Source organism: Arvicanthis niloticus, chromosome 16, assembly GCF_011762505.2.
Source record: "Arvicanthis niloticus isolate mArvNil1 chromosome 16, mArvNil1.pat.X, whole genome shotgun sequence".
Taxonomy (NCBI): Eukaryota; Metazoa; Chordata; class Mammalia; order Rodentia; family Muridae; genus Arvicanthis; species Arvicanthis niloticus.
Genome location: NC_047673.1, coordinates 23,409,783 through 23,427,655, shown reverse-complemented (window position 1 = coordinate 23,427,655; position 17,873 = coordinate 23,409,783). Strand labels below are relative to the sequence as shown.

Genomic DNA, 17,873 nt, shown 5'->3' with positions numbered 1-17,873 from the left:
AAAAACATGCAGACAAAGCACATCAACTAAAGACAAAGTACATCAACTAAAAAGAAAAAAAAAAAAAGAAAAAAAAAAGGAAAAAAAGAAAGAAAGAAAGAAAGAAAGTAAGTAAGTCTTGGAATCCAGACAGAATTTAGAGCAGTAGATACACATTTGTGGATTAACATTTGAGCTCATGACACTGAGGGGCATTTTATAGGATTAGCATGTAGTTAAGAAGAAAAGCATTTTAAATACCAGGCCAAGGGCCAGCATGCATAAAACTGGCAAAATAAAAATCTTAGCTAAAGAGACAAGGAGAATTCTCATGAGCTATTCCCTGAGTCCCGGGGATGACAATTGAAAATGAGTGGATACAGATCAGCATGCCTGGGCAGGGGGAAGTCAGAAGTGGTCTGTGAGTACTGACCAGATTACTCAAGGGAGCTGAAGCCAGCGATGGATTCCCGGAGGGCATAAAGGAGCAAGAACTAAGAGCGTGTGTTGTAAAAGGAAAGACTCAAAAATCATTGTCCTGTTACGGAATGATGCTTGTAACAAAAATGATGATGTGCACGGAGAAGATGGCTTTTAGGGTGACCTCATACTGCAGTGGGCAGGACAGGTGCACACAAGGAGGAACGGAATCCCTTGGCAATGGTTTAATGAAAAAGAGGTAAGTACTAGAGGAATAAAGGACATTTTTAAAGTGCGTTAACATGGGCTGTTGGTTTTGTTCCATACATGGGAGAGCTGCGTAGAACCAAACTCATAACCCCTATAATACAGACATGCTGGTATCTTCTGTTTACTATAAAGCCCAGCAAATTGCTGACTCGGCATGTGCTGTTCCTTAAAATTTTATTTGTGTATATGTGTGTGTGTATCCACAGAGGCAAGAAGATAGTTTTATATTTCTCATAGAACTGGATTTCCAATCAATTGTAAAGTGCTAAGAGTCACATTCAGGTTCTCTAGAAGAGCAGCAAGTGCCTTTCACAGGAAGCCATTTCTCCTGCCACAGGAGTGTGCTCATTGTCATGAAAATTATGGTTCTTCATGTGATTAAGTAGCACCTCCTTTTAGAAAAATCAACAATGATGGAAAAATGGGGTCAAACCATGCTAATATAGGAGAAAAGTTGCAAATAACTTCTTCTTCCCCACTGCAAAACCAGGGCTAGTTTGGGTCAGTCTCAAAAATATGAGTCTCACAGGACTAAAGTCATCGGGGTGTGTGGGCATAATAGTCTTATGGGATCCCAAAAATAGAGTAGTACAATCTGGAGCCAAAGAAATGTCACTGAAAAATACTAATTTTGAACATGTTCTCGTGCAGTCATTTGAATAACTAGAGTAAACTCTGGGATTTCTGTATATTGGATGTTATCCTAGGTGAGACTAAAACTTCCTGTGTCTTATAACTGAGGTGTGTTCAAGGCTGGACATGCAGTTAAGTGGCAGAGTGCTTGTCCTACTATGTACAAATCCCTAGAAACACACACGCACACACGCACACATGCACACACACATGCATGGACATACACATTGATGTGTGCACAGATAATGAATAGGTGATTTCATCTTGTACCTTTGGGGAAGAGTTGGAACTTCATGATCAAGCAGAGAAGACAACACTTTAATACTTTCCATATAAATATTATCTTCTACATGGTTGCTCACCAGTTTTTTTTCTTCTCTCTTCTCTTTTCTTTTTTTTTTTTCTTTTCTTTCTTTTTTGGACATTCATTTGGTTTCTGTCAAGCTGGTTAATTGTTTTACTAAATCATCTGTAAAAGATAGCTTACCTTCTTGTTGCTAATACTTGTAAAATTCTTTTCCCAAATGAATGAGGTTTGAAAGATATACATGTTTTTAATATACCCACACAGAAGAATTCCCTACATACAGAGTGTTGAAAGTTGGTCTATTGTAGAGTACACTGACTTCCAGGCTTAGATCCAGGCTGGAGATGACCGGAACGTTCCACTGAGAACTTCACTCTTGACTCAGCTGGGATCTAAAAATCCCTCATCAAGCCAGATATTTGAAGCATTGGGCCCAGGAGACACTGAAAACACAGAAGGGTCATTTTCATAAAGATTTTAGTAAGAAACTTCAAATTATGTGTGAAAGGGGTAAAAATTCTTGTGGTATTATTCCTTGCCTGGGCCAGAAGTGGAATAGCGTGGCTCAGCTCGTTATCCCTTGCAGGCCAGCTATTCCTAATGACATTCTGAAGTTATTTCCTATAATCTGTTTTAGAATGCTTCCTACCAGGTGTCTTTTATGGAACCTACAGAACAGAACTGATCTGCTAAATTACTCTTGCTGTGCAAATATTTGACATACTAATTCATCACTCACAGCATTTAAATTTGTATTTTAGCATCATTATAAATTTAATAGAGAGAACTTTTTGCCAGTCACGAGAGAGTGTATTTCAAAGGAAAAATGTTAACCTTGAGAGGATCTTGTGGGCTAGTGTTTAAAAGCCATCAAGGCATCTGATTTCTCTCATGGATACATATTAAATGCGCACGAAGTCTGGGCTCTAAGAATGCACAGAGAAAACCATTTTTATCTGCTGTGTGAATGTGGACAGTGGGAAACAGCAGAGGACATACAGTTGAACTCCAAGCTAGTTCCAAGATGGTGATGGAGTGCTGCTTGATTCACTGATTGGAAGGAGGCAGACCCCTAATCTGATGGAGAAAAAAAAAATGTATATCCCACACTTGGAGTAAGGAGAAGTCATTAGGCCTGCTTATGATGCTGTTTTTGTAGATTTAGATCAAAGGAATAAATGAAGCCAGTAAGTGTAGCACACAGGTGAAATCCACAAAGGCGATTTAAAGAAAACACCTTGACGTTTTGTCATTCGGTGAAAGCTGCCTTCTCACCTGTTAGAGATTGGAGCAATAAGTGGAGATTTCTATCTTTTTTTTTTTTAATTCTCCCTATATTGATTTGTTATTTTATGGGCTATGAGCATGCCTTATGCCCACAGAGGTCAGAAGAGGGCATCAGATTCTCTGGGATGGGAGTTACAGGTGGTTGTGAACCACCATGTGTGCCGGGAATTGAAATCAGGTTCTTTGCAAGAGCAACAAGTGTTCCCAGCTGCTGAGCTAACTCTCCAGACCAAGCTTTTTATTTTTCGATTTGTTTTTTAAAAGGCTTCTTTTGTTGGATACAAGGAGGGCCTCTCTATTTATATGCAAGTATATTTGGTTACAACCCCAGGATTGTAATAAATGAAAATCAATCAACCAATAGATTATTTTAACAGAAGTTACCACAAAACACTATGCTTGATAATTATATGCACAATTACCATTTAAAATAAGATCAAGAAGTACGTACACAAATGTACCTTATAGTCCTATGGGACGCGGGAAAGAAATTGTATTGGTCTTAATTTGTTCACTAGTTAACAAACTGTATACTGGCCTAGATACATGCGGTGTTAGACGAGACTGAATATAAGATAGTCTGTCCTCAGGGAGCTGCATATCCAGTAGAAGCAAATTATTAAATTTTTCACGAAAAATAAATTATATGAGAGAATTGTTATTTAGTGGTTGAAAATGTGTCCCTGCCTCCAGGCTCCTGCCCCGACTTTCCTCTGTGATGGGCTGGGATGGGAGATGTCAGCCAAGTAAGTCTTTTCCTTGCTCTGGGTATTGCCAGGGTTTTATGACAGCAATGGAAAGCAAACGAAGACAGGTGGCATGCTTTTCTCAAAAGAAATTAAAGTATTAAAAAAAAAAAAAACCCAACAACAATGTCTTATCCGTTTGTCTTATCGCCAAAGGGATACGATACCAGCTAAATTTACTAAAGAAAAGAAGGACATTTTGGAATTTAGCTCAGTGATGACACTTGTCTAATGTGTAAGGACCTAAGTCCAATTCCCAAGATGGCCACAGAAAGAAACAGAACAGGGGTTGGGGAAGAAAGTAAGTAAACACGAATGTTAGCTGCATCATCTATTTAAGCTGTGGATCTCGGGATGATTATTATTACTCGTGAATAATCATCATTAATGATAATGACAAATAAAGGTGATTATCATCAGCATGCCCTAACTGTTCAAGTCACACGAGCAGAAACACCTATCCACCCTCCGTTAGAATGTTTGAGATTATAAATTCACAATTTTGTTACACAAGGGACTTGCTTCACAGCAGACAGAATGTGATCAATTAGCGATTCGATTCATTGTTTGCTAAATATAATGGAGGAATCACCTCAGTTTTTGCTAGGGCACCATGCTTTTCAGAAGTACTTTGTTTATAAAACTTGAATTACACAGACCTTCTACTCATATTCCTCTGGTACAGGACCATTTTTTACTCTGTTCAGTTTCATATGCATATTTAATTATGTGTTATTTATAGGGTTCGTATGTGCGGTGATAGTGAAAGTATTATTTAATCTCTAAGTATAGAATTGTCCTATACCAATATTTATAATTATAGTAGAGTTGACACAGTACACTTGGAGTTAGTAGAGGTGACTTTATCATGAAGCTAATGACGTTTCAAGGCCTGCGTATGGCCACAACCCAGTTTAGTGTTCTTGTGCCCATGTTGTTGGTTTGTTCCTGGGTGTGTGGAGTTAGCTTAGGGCTTCTCATACTGAAGCAGACACTCTAATATCTGTTCCCACTATAAGTCTATATTTCTAAATTTGCATGATTGCATTATTTTCCTTCCAAAAGTTTCTCCAAATTTTATGAGCTCCAGGCTTTAGAAAATGTAAGTAGCCTTGCTGAGTTGGATAATTAATTTGTCTTTATGTGTTTCTCACAAGATTTTAAGTTCTACATCAACCAGGACAAGGTTTGTGTTCTTGAGCTGTCCCTCATTTCTTCAGGAAATGCTTGGTAAAACGAATGAATCACACAGATTTGGACTTGAGTCTGGGGGCGCTTCCTTTCATTAATTCATGGGTTATCAACATCAACTCTGTCACAAAAGAGTTTCAAAAACAATCTCTGTTATTTTGTTGATTCAAAAATAAATCTTTGCTATTTTATTTTAAAAAGCAAAAAGTATCTGTAGGCAGAGTTTCAAGTTTAGTTCTCGTTCCTGTCAAAAATGTACGTTTTGCAAAATAAATAAATAAATAAATAAAATCACATTAGTTTTTTTGTTTTGTTTTGTTTTGTTTTTCCTTTAATTTTTTTCTTGGATTAGAACTGAAAGGGATTATTAATAGAACATATTCGACCAGCTTTGTAGATTCTATGAGTTCTCAAAGGCAAGACTTGAAGAAAACTGCAGTGGTCAGGGATGGCATTTTTTAAAAGTAGCCGTTTTATAGAGGACCCCTGTGCCTCACCTTCGTTTCTCAGGGTGATTACATAACTTCCTGCTCTTCTGCCAGTTGACCTATGTTGACACTTCGGTGTGTAAGCTGGTAGCTGGCAAGCCATCTATGATACCTGTTCTAGGAGCAGAACAATATATAACAAACTCATTAAAATCATGAAGTTATTTCTCTTTGAAATGTTTTGATTGAAGCTAACATTTAATATATTCTATTTAACTCGTTATTTTTGTAACATGTTTGGTCTGTGTTGTTTGCAGTTTTCTTCTTTAATGGAGACAGAGTCTCCCTCGGAAGCTCAGGCTGGCCTTAAGGCCCCTGGTGGTACTCTCATTGCCTCATCCTCCAAAGTGCGGAGATTACAAGATGAGTCATTGTCACACCTGCTTTTATAGTTTTTTAAAAAGGAATACTTGTTTTTTCAGCCCTTAAGTCAGTTCCAAGGTATTTTTAAAAACACAAAACTATTTCATTTGCTGCTTACTGACCACAGAAATGAATAATTTAAGGACAATTTTGAGGTCTTGACAAATCTCATAAATATTTTAACTCTCAAAGAAAATGACTTTTTGGTTAATCTTTCAGTTGGTTGTAAATCATGTAGTAAAATACACTCAAGAAATTAACACAAAATAACAAAGAATAAAGGCTTGAGCAATAAAATACATTAGTAAAAATGAAAATGGCTGTGCGGTGAAATTCCTGCTAATTCAGCTTTAATTGGCAATAAAACAGAATTCCAGAACCTGGGCATAGTTCTAGGGAGCAGCCTTGCAGTTCAAATGACACTCCATCATGTGTCTTGAGAGTTCTGTCAACACCTACTACTGCAATTCTTGTCTCCACTTCTCCTCTTCCATTGTCATCTAACCAAATTACAAAAAAAAAAAAAAAAAAAAAAAAAAAATCATGTAATGCTAGTTACTGCTTACATCCAAATCATATCCATTCATTTCCCACTCCCCCGGTTTCCAGGGTAACACTGCTGGTGTTTTATTCTGAAGTTACTGGGGCATCAGCCATATTTCTTGGTAAAATGGTTTGGAGGTTTGTCACCTGTCACAGTTGGTTTTATTCAAACAGAAAAATTTCAGGAAGTGTAGTCTCCTCTTATCCTCCTGGAGACACTCCGACCCTAAGAAGGTGTTTTGGGAAGTAACGTATATAGACCCCGAACTAGAGATAGAAGATGGTGTTCCTGTAGCCTTGGGTTTTGATTACCCAAGTATTTGGGAAGATCTTACGTTTATTTTTGTTGTCGTTGTTGTTGTTTTGTAATTCTGAAATGCAAGTTTGTTCTCAGTCCTTTGATTCTAGAATGCTGGTGTTTGACAACATTACATCCTCCAGATAAATACCGTCGGAAATGAAAAGAGTTTCTGCTTTCAGCGGCTTGATGCCTGGTGCTGGCTGAGCAGTGGCCTCTCCTGGGAAAGTGGAGTTATTCCAGCCGGCACTGGGGCCACTTTCCCTCCACTCTGGACAGCCGCTGCAGTGCTTTCCACAGTCATAATCTTTCCTGGGGTTCTGCTGTTTGTTTGGCACAGGGAGATTGGTGTGTGGTATTAATATGCTGGAAGGCTGTCAAGATGTCTGCACACTAGAGGTTTAAGAAGAATGATGCCAGTACTGTTGAGGTATCTTAACAAATGCACCCATTTTATGGAGTTTAATTCTTAATCCAGTGAAAATCAAATTAAAGTAGGAAAAATTATTCTTAAGACGATTTAAAATGAACATTTTGCCCATTTCCCGTCCCATCCATGTAGAAAAGGTGTACTCTAGCTTTCACCTTTATTTAAACCGTGGCAGGCAGAGAACAGAGAAAGCTGTAGACAGCAATGGGTCTGTTAGCATTAACTCCAGGAAGTGAAAAGGAAGAAGCCAAATCACTCTGAAAGTGGGATAACTGTAGAGAACATTGATCGTTGCTGTGAGCCGTTTCTCGACCACAACTCTATATGATCATAAAAGAGCAGGCTAAGTTGACCACAACTGTGGTGTGTTGGTGATAGCATCTCTTCACGGAGACCATTGCGAATCACTCCTTGGTGCGGATTGCTCTGGCCTCTGACTGCTCCTTAGAGTTCTCCACCTGGATACAGGAAAACTAGGATTCACTAGAAGCTCTCTGAAAGTCTAATGGGTGTGTGTGTGTGGGTGGGGGGTGGTGGGGGGTGCGGCATCAATGATCTAAGGATCTGGACTACATCATAGTTCTATGGTCCCAGCTCACTCCCCACTCCCGGATCTGCCCCTTAACCACACACACTTTAGACATGCTACTGTCAATGGTGACTATGGCTAATCAATTCTTTTGGAAATTTAGTCGTAGTAAGAGATGCGTGTGCTAAGAAGCTAGAGTGTTTTTTGTTTTTTTGTTTTTTGTTTTTTTTTTAAATGGAGATGGGAAATCCAATAGTCGTGCTTTTAAGAACAGGAAGGCAGACACATGCTCAAGTGGCAGATGTACGAAGTGCAAGCTGTTCATGCTTGAAGTTCACAGAAGCTTTCCTGGGTACCTCAGACTCCCTTCCACCCCAGACTGCACCTTCGCCCTTAGTGCCAGAGGGAAACTTCCCTAAAGCGAGAGAAATGAACTCTGAACCCTTCTGGGAAATAGCAACTGTTCCTCCCCCTCCCCGGGGCTCCAGGTCTCCGGAGCTTTCATTGTGGAGCAGGTACTAAGGTTGCAAACTTTTCTCCATCTTCTCCCACCCGACCCCACCACACCACGCCCCCCACACACTTTTCAAGGCTTAGATCAGCTCCGCAGCCTGCCAGAGACTGCGAGCACCAGGGTCCCTTCCTAGCCTAGCCAAACTGCTCCGTTCGGTCCGTCAGCGACTACGATAGTGTCAGCGCAGCTTCCAGCGACCCCTGTCGGGAGTTCCGGGCAGCCGCTAGGCTCGGCCTCCCCAAGCCTGGCCCGGGCTGCCAGAAGAAAGGGGCTGAGCCGCGATCGCCCAGCTCAGGCTCCTCCCGGTGGCGTGTCTGCGCCTCGGGGTGGGGGTGTGGTGGGGAAGAGGGAGGGGGCGAGGCGAGGGGAGGGTGCGAAGGAGGCGCCTGCGTCCAACCTGCGGGCAATTGAAAAAGAGCCGGCTAGGACTTCCCCAAAACTTGTGGGAACTCCGGGCCGCGCGGGCAGCAGGAGCGGAGCGCAGCGCAGCAGCGGCAGCTGCCGAGAGATGCGAACGTAGACCGGGACTGTGAGCACCTTTCCCTCTTCTGGTTGTAAGGGAGCGAGACAGGCCACCGGAGCGAGGCCACTCCAGAACCGGCAGCGGCGGGACCTGGGACACCAGAGTGTCCCCGAGACACCCCGACACGTAGCGGAGGCTCCAGGTGATCGAGTCTACGCCTCTCCTTGTAGGCGAAAGGCGACACCCCCGCGCTGCCTGGCCGCTGGTTTTTCCCTCCGGGGACAAACTTTTCTGCAAGCCCTTGGACCAAACTTGTCGCGCGTCATCTTCACCGTCGCCCACCCGGGTCTGCGTAGAGCGCTCATCTTCGGAGAGATGTCTGAGCGCAAAGAAGGCAAAGGCAAGGGGAAGGGCAAGAAGAAGGACCGGGGATCCCGCGGGAAGCCCGCGCCGGGCGAGGGCGACCCGAGCCCAGGTGAGTGCCAGCTGCTCCGCAGCTCCCAGGCGGGCACCTCGCCCAGTCCTGTGCGTCCCCGCGCAGCTCTCTTGGCGCCTGACCCGGTCCCCAAGCTGCCGTGCAGGCGCCGCCTCCACCTGGTGCCCGAGCGCTGCGTGCACCCCGAGACTGCTGGCTGTCCCTCCCGGGCCCTCCGGGTCCGCGGTGCGCCGATGCTCCCGGGCTCTGCCCCGGGCCCCCGCGTCGGTCGCGGAGCCCAGCCCCGAGTGCGGCTCCGATTGCGGGATCCCTACCGGCTGCGCGTGCCCTGCGGCCCAAGGGCTTTGCGCGGGCCCCTTCTGCCCTCTAGCGAGTGAATCAGGGACCGGCTCGGGGTCCAAGAGCCTGCGCCCCGCCGCGGGGCTACGCAGAGGGTGGTCGGGGAAAGGGTGGCGTGGGCGTTCAGGCGTCTGCGCGGTGACCGGAGGGAAGCGGTGGACAGCCGCCGTGCGAGCCTAGGATCGCCCCGATTGCGTGCGACGATAGGGAAACCTAGGGCAGCTGAGAGGGATTCCTAATGGTCAGCGAAGCACGCAGAACCCGACCTGGTGCCAAGATTCAGGTCGGCTCGGAATAAATTTGGCTTTGGCTGTTCAAGTTTTCAGGGCTATCCTGATAAAGATGGCTAGTTTAGTTTCTCAAGAGACGTCAGAAAGGAACAGTTTATCCCAATATTTGAACCCCATTGCTTGCCGGATATATATAGAATGAAAGAAGGGAGGGGGAGTTAAGGATTTTTGTTACCCGATCTTTTTAATCCACCGTAATGACAGTGCCACCCTAGATATCCCTAGGAAAGGCTATTGCACTGACTTGGTCAGAGGAGGCATGAAAAGTCGCCCGTGACCAAAACTTGTCAAAGAGTTGCTAAATAGATGCTTAAGGGGTGACCCATGAGAGGGTCTTTACCTCCCTCTGCGGTCCCCCTATGGTTGATCTGGATGCCCCGTGTCTCTTAGAGCACTCCCAACACACATATTATGAAGTACTTCTGGGAAATTAACCACACTTGTGTAGTCTGTGCCTAAAGGAGATGAGCAGAAGTATCTGCTCGGTGCAGGAAGAAAACTAACCTCGTTTTTCTTAGTACGCCCCTTGGATTCGCTCGGCGTTTCAGAACCTGGATTGTTGGCAGAGCCCCTAAGCAAGGTTTAGAACAAAACAGAAACTGAACAGAGAGAGTAATTGTTTAGCCCCTGGCCCGTTCGTTCTTGTGACTGCATAAAAGGCACTGCTGATCAGTTTCACCTTAATTACCCTGCATGAGCCTTCCTGAAGGTAGACGGATGTTTTCCTAATATTTTACTGTATATTTTGGAGATTATCTACAACATTACACTCAACAAAGTATAAAACGTGGGTCTGGATTAATGTCATCAGAGTTTGTTAAAGAGACCCAGAACCGTAAAGATATACAGAACTTTCTGTTTCTCTTGTCACCACGTGTGGCTTTTATTTACTTCACTTGTTTGCACAGGCTGCTTAAACCGGGGATTCTCAACCTGTGGGTCGCGACCCTTTCAGCAGGCTAAAGGACCCTTTCACTGGAGACTAGTAACAGTAGCGAAATTACAGATACTAAGTAGCAACGAAATAATTTTATGGTTTGGGGAACTGAATTAAAGGGTTCAAGCATTAGGAAGGGTTGAGAACTGACTTAGATGCTCTCCTGGATTAAGATGGGGTCTTGATCTGACTAGCATCCCTTTCAGTAGCAAGCTTATCTCTCAACAAGGGCTCAAGTCTACAACATACCTGAGATGTTTTAGTGAAGGCAGTGGTTCAGGTGGGGAGAGGTTAGGAGAAGTCTCAGGGCTGACTGCAGCCCTGACTCACCAGGTGGGCATCTGTCTCAGAACTACCTAATGTTCTTAGAGAAGTCTAAAGTTTCTTTGCCAGCTCCCTTGAGGATTTGAAATCCTAGTGCTGTGACTCTCACTTAACCAGACTCAATGATACTTTTTTTTTCTCATTTTCCCAGAAAAAAAAAATTGGGATGAAGTTGTCTGTGGGCTAGATTTTAGTTTGTTTCCTCTCATGATATGATTAGGGTGTGGAGTGAGGGAAACGGAGAGACACTTTGTTCCCTCCAAAGAAATTTGTACCCCCCTTTAGGATACCATCAACAGATTAAACCAGATTAAGAGCATTTATTCATTTGATTTGCAAATAGTCACCTTGAAATTTGCATTATGTAGAAATACAAGGTATTGGGTAGTCCTGCTTAGGATATGCTGTTTCTGCCTTTCCTTTGTCATCTTTCCTTCTAATGGTAAGTCCCAGTCTGATTTTCCTTATTGAAGATGAATAGCTAATAGCCCTGGGGATATGTGGGGTAAATCCACACTTGTTCTGGATCTTTCCTTTGGCCTGTGGGTCTATGGAATCACCAATAGCCTTCACATTTGCCACGTAGCCAGATTTAGGATTTAAAAGGACCACCATCTCTTTGAATTGTTCCTGGGTTGGTGACCTTCAGCGCAAAGTGTCAACCTTTCCTTAAAACAGCCTTTGAAGTGCTATGTGTGTCCTTGGTGATGCAGTGCTGAGTCTTATCACATCTACAGCAGAGATAACTGAGGGTACTTAACCCTGCTCTGTACTTTATCTTATGCATAGGTATGTTGGTGGGAACTCTTTAGGAGAAAAACACCTTTTAAACTGCTGTATTGGCAGATCTAGTTGGTGGGTCTTACTGACCTGGCTGTGTTTTCTATCTGCATTTAAAAAAAAAGTATTTATTTTTTTTACATTACACACATTGGTGTTTTGACTACATGTATGTCTATTTAAGGGTGTTGGATTCTCTGGAACAAGAGTTACAGAGAGTTGTGAGCTGCCATGTGGGTGCTGAGAATTGAACCCAGGTCCTCTGGAAGAACAGCCAATGCTCTTTCTTAACCACTCAGCCTTCTCTCCAGCCCCTCCTATCTACATTTTGATGTAATTAACAAATACTGAACTGCACACTGGTTGTAGCTGCAGATGTTCAATAGAATTATCTACTCCATGATGATGGCTGTCAGGAGTCCCATGTCCTTGAGGTCATAGATTCTTCTTTGCACAAAATAAGCAACCTCAGCAAAATCCTGGGCTTTGTGTCACAGATCCGTGTATCGAGGGTCCCATAATGTCCTGAACCTCCTGCAAGCTGGCCTTCCCAGAACCTACCTCTGATTGATTCATTCAAGTTAGCATTTTCCTCTAGAAGCCTGAATTACAAAACCAGTTTTTTTTAATTCTGTCAATTTACCAGTTGACTTGATACCTTCCTTAAGATTGCTGATAGTCTATACAGTATTCTTTCTGTTATTGTTTTGACTCTTAAATGACCTGTAATAAATCTGTTATTGTACCTGTTTCAGATCTAGAACTATTATGTGCTATTTTTTTTTTCATGCTTGATGGAAGAGGTATTTGTGAGTGGAAAACTTAAGAAACTTGTTATCCCTAATAGTTAGAATCAGGCTGTGCACGCCTCAAATGATATCATCCACCTGTTTCCTTAACTAAATGGCTCCAAAGGCTGAAGTGCCTGTAAACATTCTTGGAAATAAAGTGCCCTGTCACTAACAGGGCAGTCTGTGTTTACAGAAGGAAAAGGAATGTCCAGTGATCTGTTTCAACCTGGTTACTTGTAACTGCTTACATTATGTAATTATTAAAAACATTAAAGATTATTTACAGAACAAAATGGGACTTGTTATAAAGAAGTAAAAAAACAGGAAGAATGAGGAAAGGAAGCTTAGATACAGAATGATATAGAGAATGATAATGGTACTGGTGAGAATGAGAACATATATTGCTTATATATGCACATGTGTCTATGTATATATATATATACATGTATATATGTACTTATCAGCACATGTGTCTATATATATATGTGCTTATATATGCACATATACATGTAGATATAATATCAGAAAGTCTTGGGCCATCATGTGAACAGTAAATATATTTACAGTATCCTTTTCTATTCAGAGCAATGAAGATTACTATTCATTAATTAACAGAGATACTGTTAGTGTTCCAGGCAGTGTATTACATGCATTATATATAATATCATTTTTAAAACAGAACATATGAAAATATCCTAACATTTGGCAGAACTAAGTCCTGGCCCATAGTTCTCTAGACAGACTGGATGTAAATTCTAGCATTACCAAACACCCATTAGTTGTAAATTCATGGGAAAGTTACTTAATCTTTCTGTGCCTAAGTTTCCTTATTTTGAAAAGAGGAGATAATTCCTGACTCTCTGGAGTGTGAACAAGAAAACCCAGGAAAGCATGCTGACTATTGCCCAACAGGGAATCAGTACACAGTCAATACAAGCTTTCTTTATCAGATTACTCAAGGAAGGAATTGTTTGCAAGGATATGTGACATAATTTTCAGAATCTTCCTTTTATGGGAAGGAAAACCCAGTGGTGACCTCAGGTTAGAGTGGATATAAATATTAATATGCACTACCTGTAAAGATAGAGAAAAGTGAGTCCGTCAAGTTTCATCACTGCATACATGTATTATGAAAACATTGCAGAGCTCAATCTAAATATTGAAAGTAGACCGAGGTGCAACAGGATTTTATCTGGCAGGAAAATGTTGAGGTTTCAAGCTGCAAGATTTTGAAACCTGATTCCTTTTCTGGCAATGCTTTCAGAGTTGCTGTTCAAACCTCCTTTTGGTAGTACAGAATATATAGTCTTCTTCCTTGAGACTTGCATAAATTACAGCCACTAAAACAAATTATACATCTACATGTTCTTCGTTATCTTTATCAGGAGTGACAATCAATGTAAAATTCATACACCCTGGTGCACCTATTTTGAAATAGAAGCAAAACAAGCAATACAGTAAATACACATTTCTCAGTGTTTGCCCCCTTTCCAGTCTCACTAGAATGGTTGTAATGTCATGTTTCAAGTGTGGGGGAATAGAAATGCTTTTTACCAGACATATTACCTTTTACCAAAGAAACAAATTAAGTTGGAATTTAACAATGCTGATGGTTTACTGACGTGTATCACAAGAGAAAAAAAAATCACATCATGTTGTCAGTATTTTGGGGAGAGTTATCAAATTTGCTTCAAGGAGTGATAATTTTACTTCTCTTGATTGGTTAACCCTCAAACGCTGACCCTTGACTAATAGAAAAAGAAGAAAAAAAATAAGTTATATTATTTTTACTTTATTCTTTCCAAGTGAAAATATACTTCCTAAGTATACTGTTAATCTGCATAAAGCTAACTTTCCTTAAAGCATCAAGAGGCAATTCTGCCCATCCTAATTGGTTTTGCATCTGCGAGAGAGTTTTAATTGGCTGAAATGAAAGAACAAAAAGCGAGCTACCAAAATACCAATAGATGTCACTGTTTGTTGCTTTAGAAGATGTGAGGTGTGAGGAAAACAAAACAAAACACCACCTAGCTTAGTTCATTCTGTTTATTAAAAATGAAGCTAGTTAGTTTAAAAAACCTGTTGATTGAGGTTATACGATACTCTTTTGTTTGCAAAACTATATTTTGTTAGTGAATAATCACATATAAACCTGCTTCTTCTAAATATTAAAAATATCTTGCAAGCATGAAGACCTCAGTTTGCTCTGCAGAGTCCACATTAAAAATAAGCCTGGTGGTGTCTGCATATGAATCTTGTACTGGGGAGGTGGAGTCAGGCCAGTCCAGAGGCTTTCTGGCCAGCCAGCCTACCTGGTAAGTTCCATGCCAGTGAGAGACTGAAAAAAAATTCTGTGGCCCATGAGGACTGTCTTCTGTCCTCCCCATGCCTGCCCATGCTTGTGCATGCATCCGTGTACACACAGGAATATGAACAAGCACAAATGTCTCTGCATTAAGTTTCCCCAAGAATTCAGAATGTAGGCAGAAAGTTTGCTGATCAAGGCTTCTGGAAAACGACATAGCAAACTTATTTGAGAACTTATTTGAGAATTTTGCAGTACATTGCTTGGGTTTCTCGTGGATTTCAAACTGTTTAAGTGATGCTCATTTCTCATGTCCTCTTGATGACAGGAGTTAAGATATTACAGGTCAGACATTCTCCAGTTCCTTTCTTCCTCCTAGGAGTGACACCTTCCTCTGGCCTCCAGAGGGTGCTCCGAGAGCATTGTACTGCTATTCCCCAAAGACAACTTCTGCCTTTTCCTTTTTCAGTTTTTAACAGTATCCTGGGCAGAATGGTAAAATGAACAGTGTCTCGGTTTGATCAAAGTTAGCTGATTTGGGTAGATTTTTCTCCCCACCCCAAACTAGTCAGTAGCTCTTCCCCCTAATTAGACAGTAGCTCCAATTCCTTAAGAATTCCGATTCAGGATATTTTCAGCCATCATGATGCTGGTGCTTACCAGGATGTCTCATTTGGTCAGATTTGTGCTCATTGGCACCTTTCTCTAGAGAGCCAAGCATCTGCAGGGCCTTTCTAGGTACCCCCTGTCCAGTTAGACGCAAGTGGTCCTCATGAGGATGTTTAGTGATGTTTAACAGTTTTCACCTTGGCCTTGGACACGTGTGGGGAAGCTCCCACGCTGAACAAAAGATACTAGATTTATTTCTGTTGTTTCATCAGACACAGAGGCTGGCTGTCCCATTGAAGAATGTTTCTTTGACAAACACATTTCCCAAAACAGGTTAGAGTTTTTGCACGAATGCTGAAATGTACCAACCCATAACTCCTCTTACTTATGGGTCTCCCGCTCATGATGATTTAAAGATTTATTTATTTTGTTTTGTTTTGTTTTGTATTTCTGTGTGTTTGTGTCTGTGTATGTGAACTTGGGCGTAGGTGCCCATGGAGGCCAAGAGAGGGCATCAGGTCCCTTGGAGCAGGAATTATGGGTGTTCGTGAGCTTCCCAAAGTGAGTGTGGGGAACCAAACCCAGCAAGCTGCCTTAACCTCTGAGCCATCTCTTTAGGCTGTTCATGATTGATTCCACCCTCTGCCGGCCATATCTGTCTTGATTCCCACGTTGTATCATTTCCTTTTATAAAGTGTAATGTAGTTTACATTACTTGCTGCTGGCAAGGAAATATTACTAGGAGGTATAGCCCATGCTCTCCTACAGTGTTCCAATGCTTTCCAGCTCCCAGCTTCAATAGGAAGGCAGCTGACTGTGCCGGCAGCTGTCGACATTTACAGTAATGATGTTGGAGTCAGGGAATTCTATTAGGCTGAACCATACGAAATTGTCGGTTTTATAGGTCATGCATGGCTGATTACCCCACATGTCAGAGTTCAATATCAGATTTTTTTTTTCTCTTAGTAATTTGACTTTTATGCTTTATATATTATTTTAAATAATGTGGTGATAATGATAACTTTGGAAGTATCTTAGAAGTTTTAGTTATGAAATCAGATTAAAGTCATGCATGAAAGCTACACGAGGGGATAACTGAAGAAGTAGCATTTCGGCAGTTGGTAGGTTAGTCTCCTCAGATAGTCACAGAGGATGAAGCCACTGTAACATTGCAGGGCTGAACAACTAGCAGTTTTTACACAGAGAAAAAAGGTGACAATTTTGACAGGGAAGTAAGTCTTGTTTACCTTAGTATAATTTTTCATGCTCTTATACTATATCTTAATCACCAAGTTTCTACAGAGAAGTACTCCAGGTGTGATTAGGGAACATTGATAACTGGAAAACAAACAAACAAACACTATGAAACCATTCATCCTAACACTGCCTTTATTTATTTATTTATTTATTTATTTATTTATTTATTTATGGTTAGACATGGTATTTCTGTGTAGTGCTATCTGGCCTGGACTTGGTGAGTAGACCAGGTTAGCCTCAAATTCATACAGATGACCTGGATCTTCTCTTTCAGTACTAGGGAATAAGGGTAGGGTGGGCTTGGGTCATCTCACTTTTACAGTATTCCACCAGATTGGGTTTTCTTATACTATCAAGTATTTATGTGTTTCCTGATGTTTCTAGATATTTATACATCATTTAAAATGTATTTATTCAATCTTATGTGTATATGTGTATACCTGATGGTGTGAATGTTCATCCCAAGTATGGAGGAGATTTTTAGAGGTTAGAAGAGACATCAAATCTCCTGGAACTGGAGTTACAGAAAGTTCTGCGCCGCCAGGTGGGTGCTGCAAAGTGAACCTGGGTCCTCTGTAAGAACAAAACCTGGGCTCTTAACCACTGAACCATCTCATATTTTTATAAGATGGTTATGTTTATAAATTGAACATTCAGATAAAGCCTATTTTAAAAATTCACTTTTTTTGATTGCAAGTCATCATGTCCCAACTTTAGAGTCTAAAGTTACAGTTATAAAGTACAACACAATATCTTTAGTTATTCCACAATGAGTCTAAAGCCAGTCATTACATGGGATGTCTCCATTCTACTTTGAGAGGTTGGGCTAGAGCTCAGTGTAGAGTACTCACCTGAATTCCAATTTTGAGTTTTGTTCAAATAAGTGCAATTTAAAAAATAGTGAAATGTTTTGAATATCAATTCTCTTCAAGAACTCACAAATTGAAAGTTGAAATTTCTACACAATAACTTTTGTAACTTAAATGTTTCAATTTGGCTTAATATAAAATTTGAGTATTAAATTATTTTTAGAAAAAATTTCATGCTCATAGAAAGGGTTTATTTTTATTCTGTGTGTGTGTGTGTGTGTGTGTGTGTGTGTGTGTGAGTGCCTGCATGGATGTATGTGTACCGCATGCATACCTGATGCCTCTGGAGGACAGAAGAGGCTGTTGGAGCCTTTGGATCCAGAGTTACAGGTAGTTTTAAGCTACCTGATGTGGGTGCTGGAAACTGAACCTGGGTCCTCTATAAAAACAGCAAGTGCTCTTGAGCACTGAGCATCCCTCCAGCCTAACCCTTTTAAAAAGTCTCCACAGGAAGAATGCCACACATTTAAGGTTT

At 41.4% G+C, this 17,873-nt stretch overlaps 1 protein-coding gene across 8 annotated transcripts in view; it reads left to right on the top strand.

Annotated features, from left to right (window-relative positions):
• Positions 1 to 8,377: 8,377 nt before the first annotated feature.
• LOC117721623 (pro-neuregulin-1, membrane-bound isoform) overlaps positions 8,378 to 17,873 on the top strand; it is a 200,804-nt gene continuing 191,308 nt past the window's right edge. For all 8 annotated transcript variants that reach the window (XM_076913993.1, XM_076913992.1, XM_034520431.2 and 5 more), the window contains exon 1: positions 8,378 to 8,936. In XM_076913993.1, coding sequence (XP_076770108.1) covers positions 8,837 to 8,936 — 100 coding nt within the window. In that variant the 5' untranslated portion in view covers positions 8,378 to 8,836. The remainder of the gene's footprint in view (positions 8,937 to 17,873) is intronic.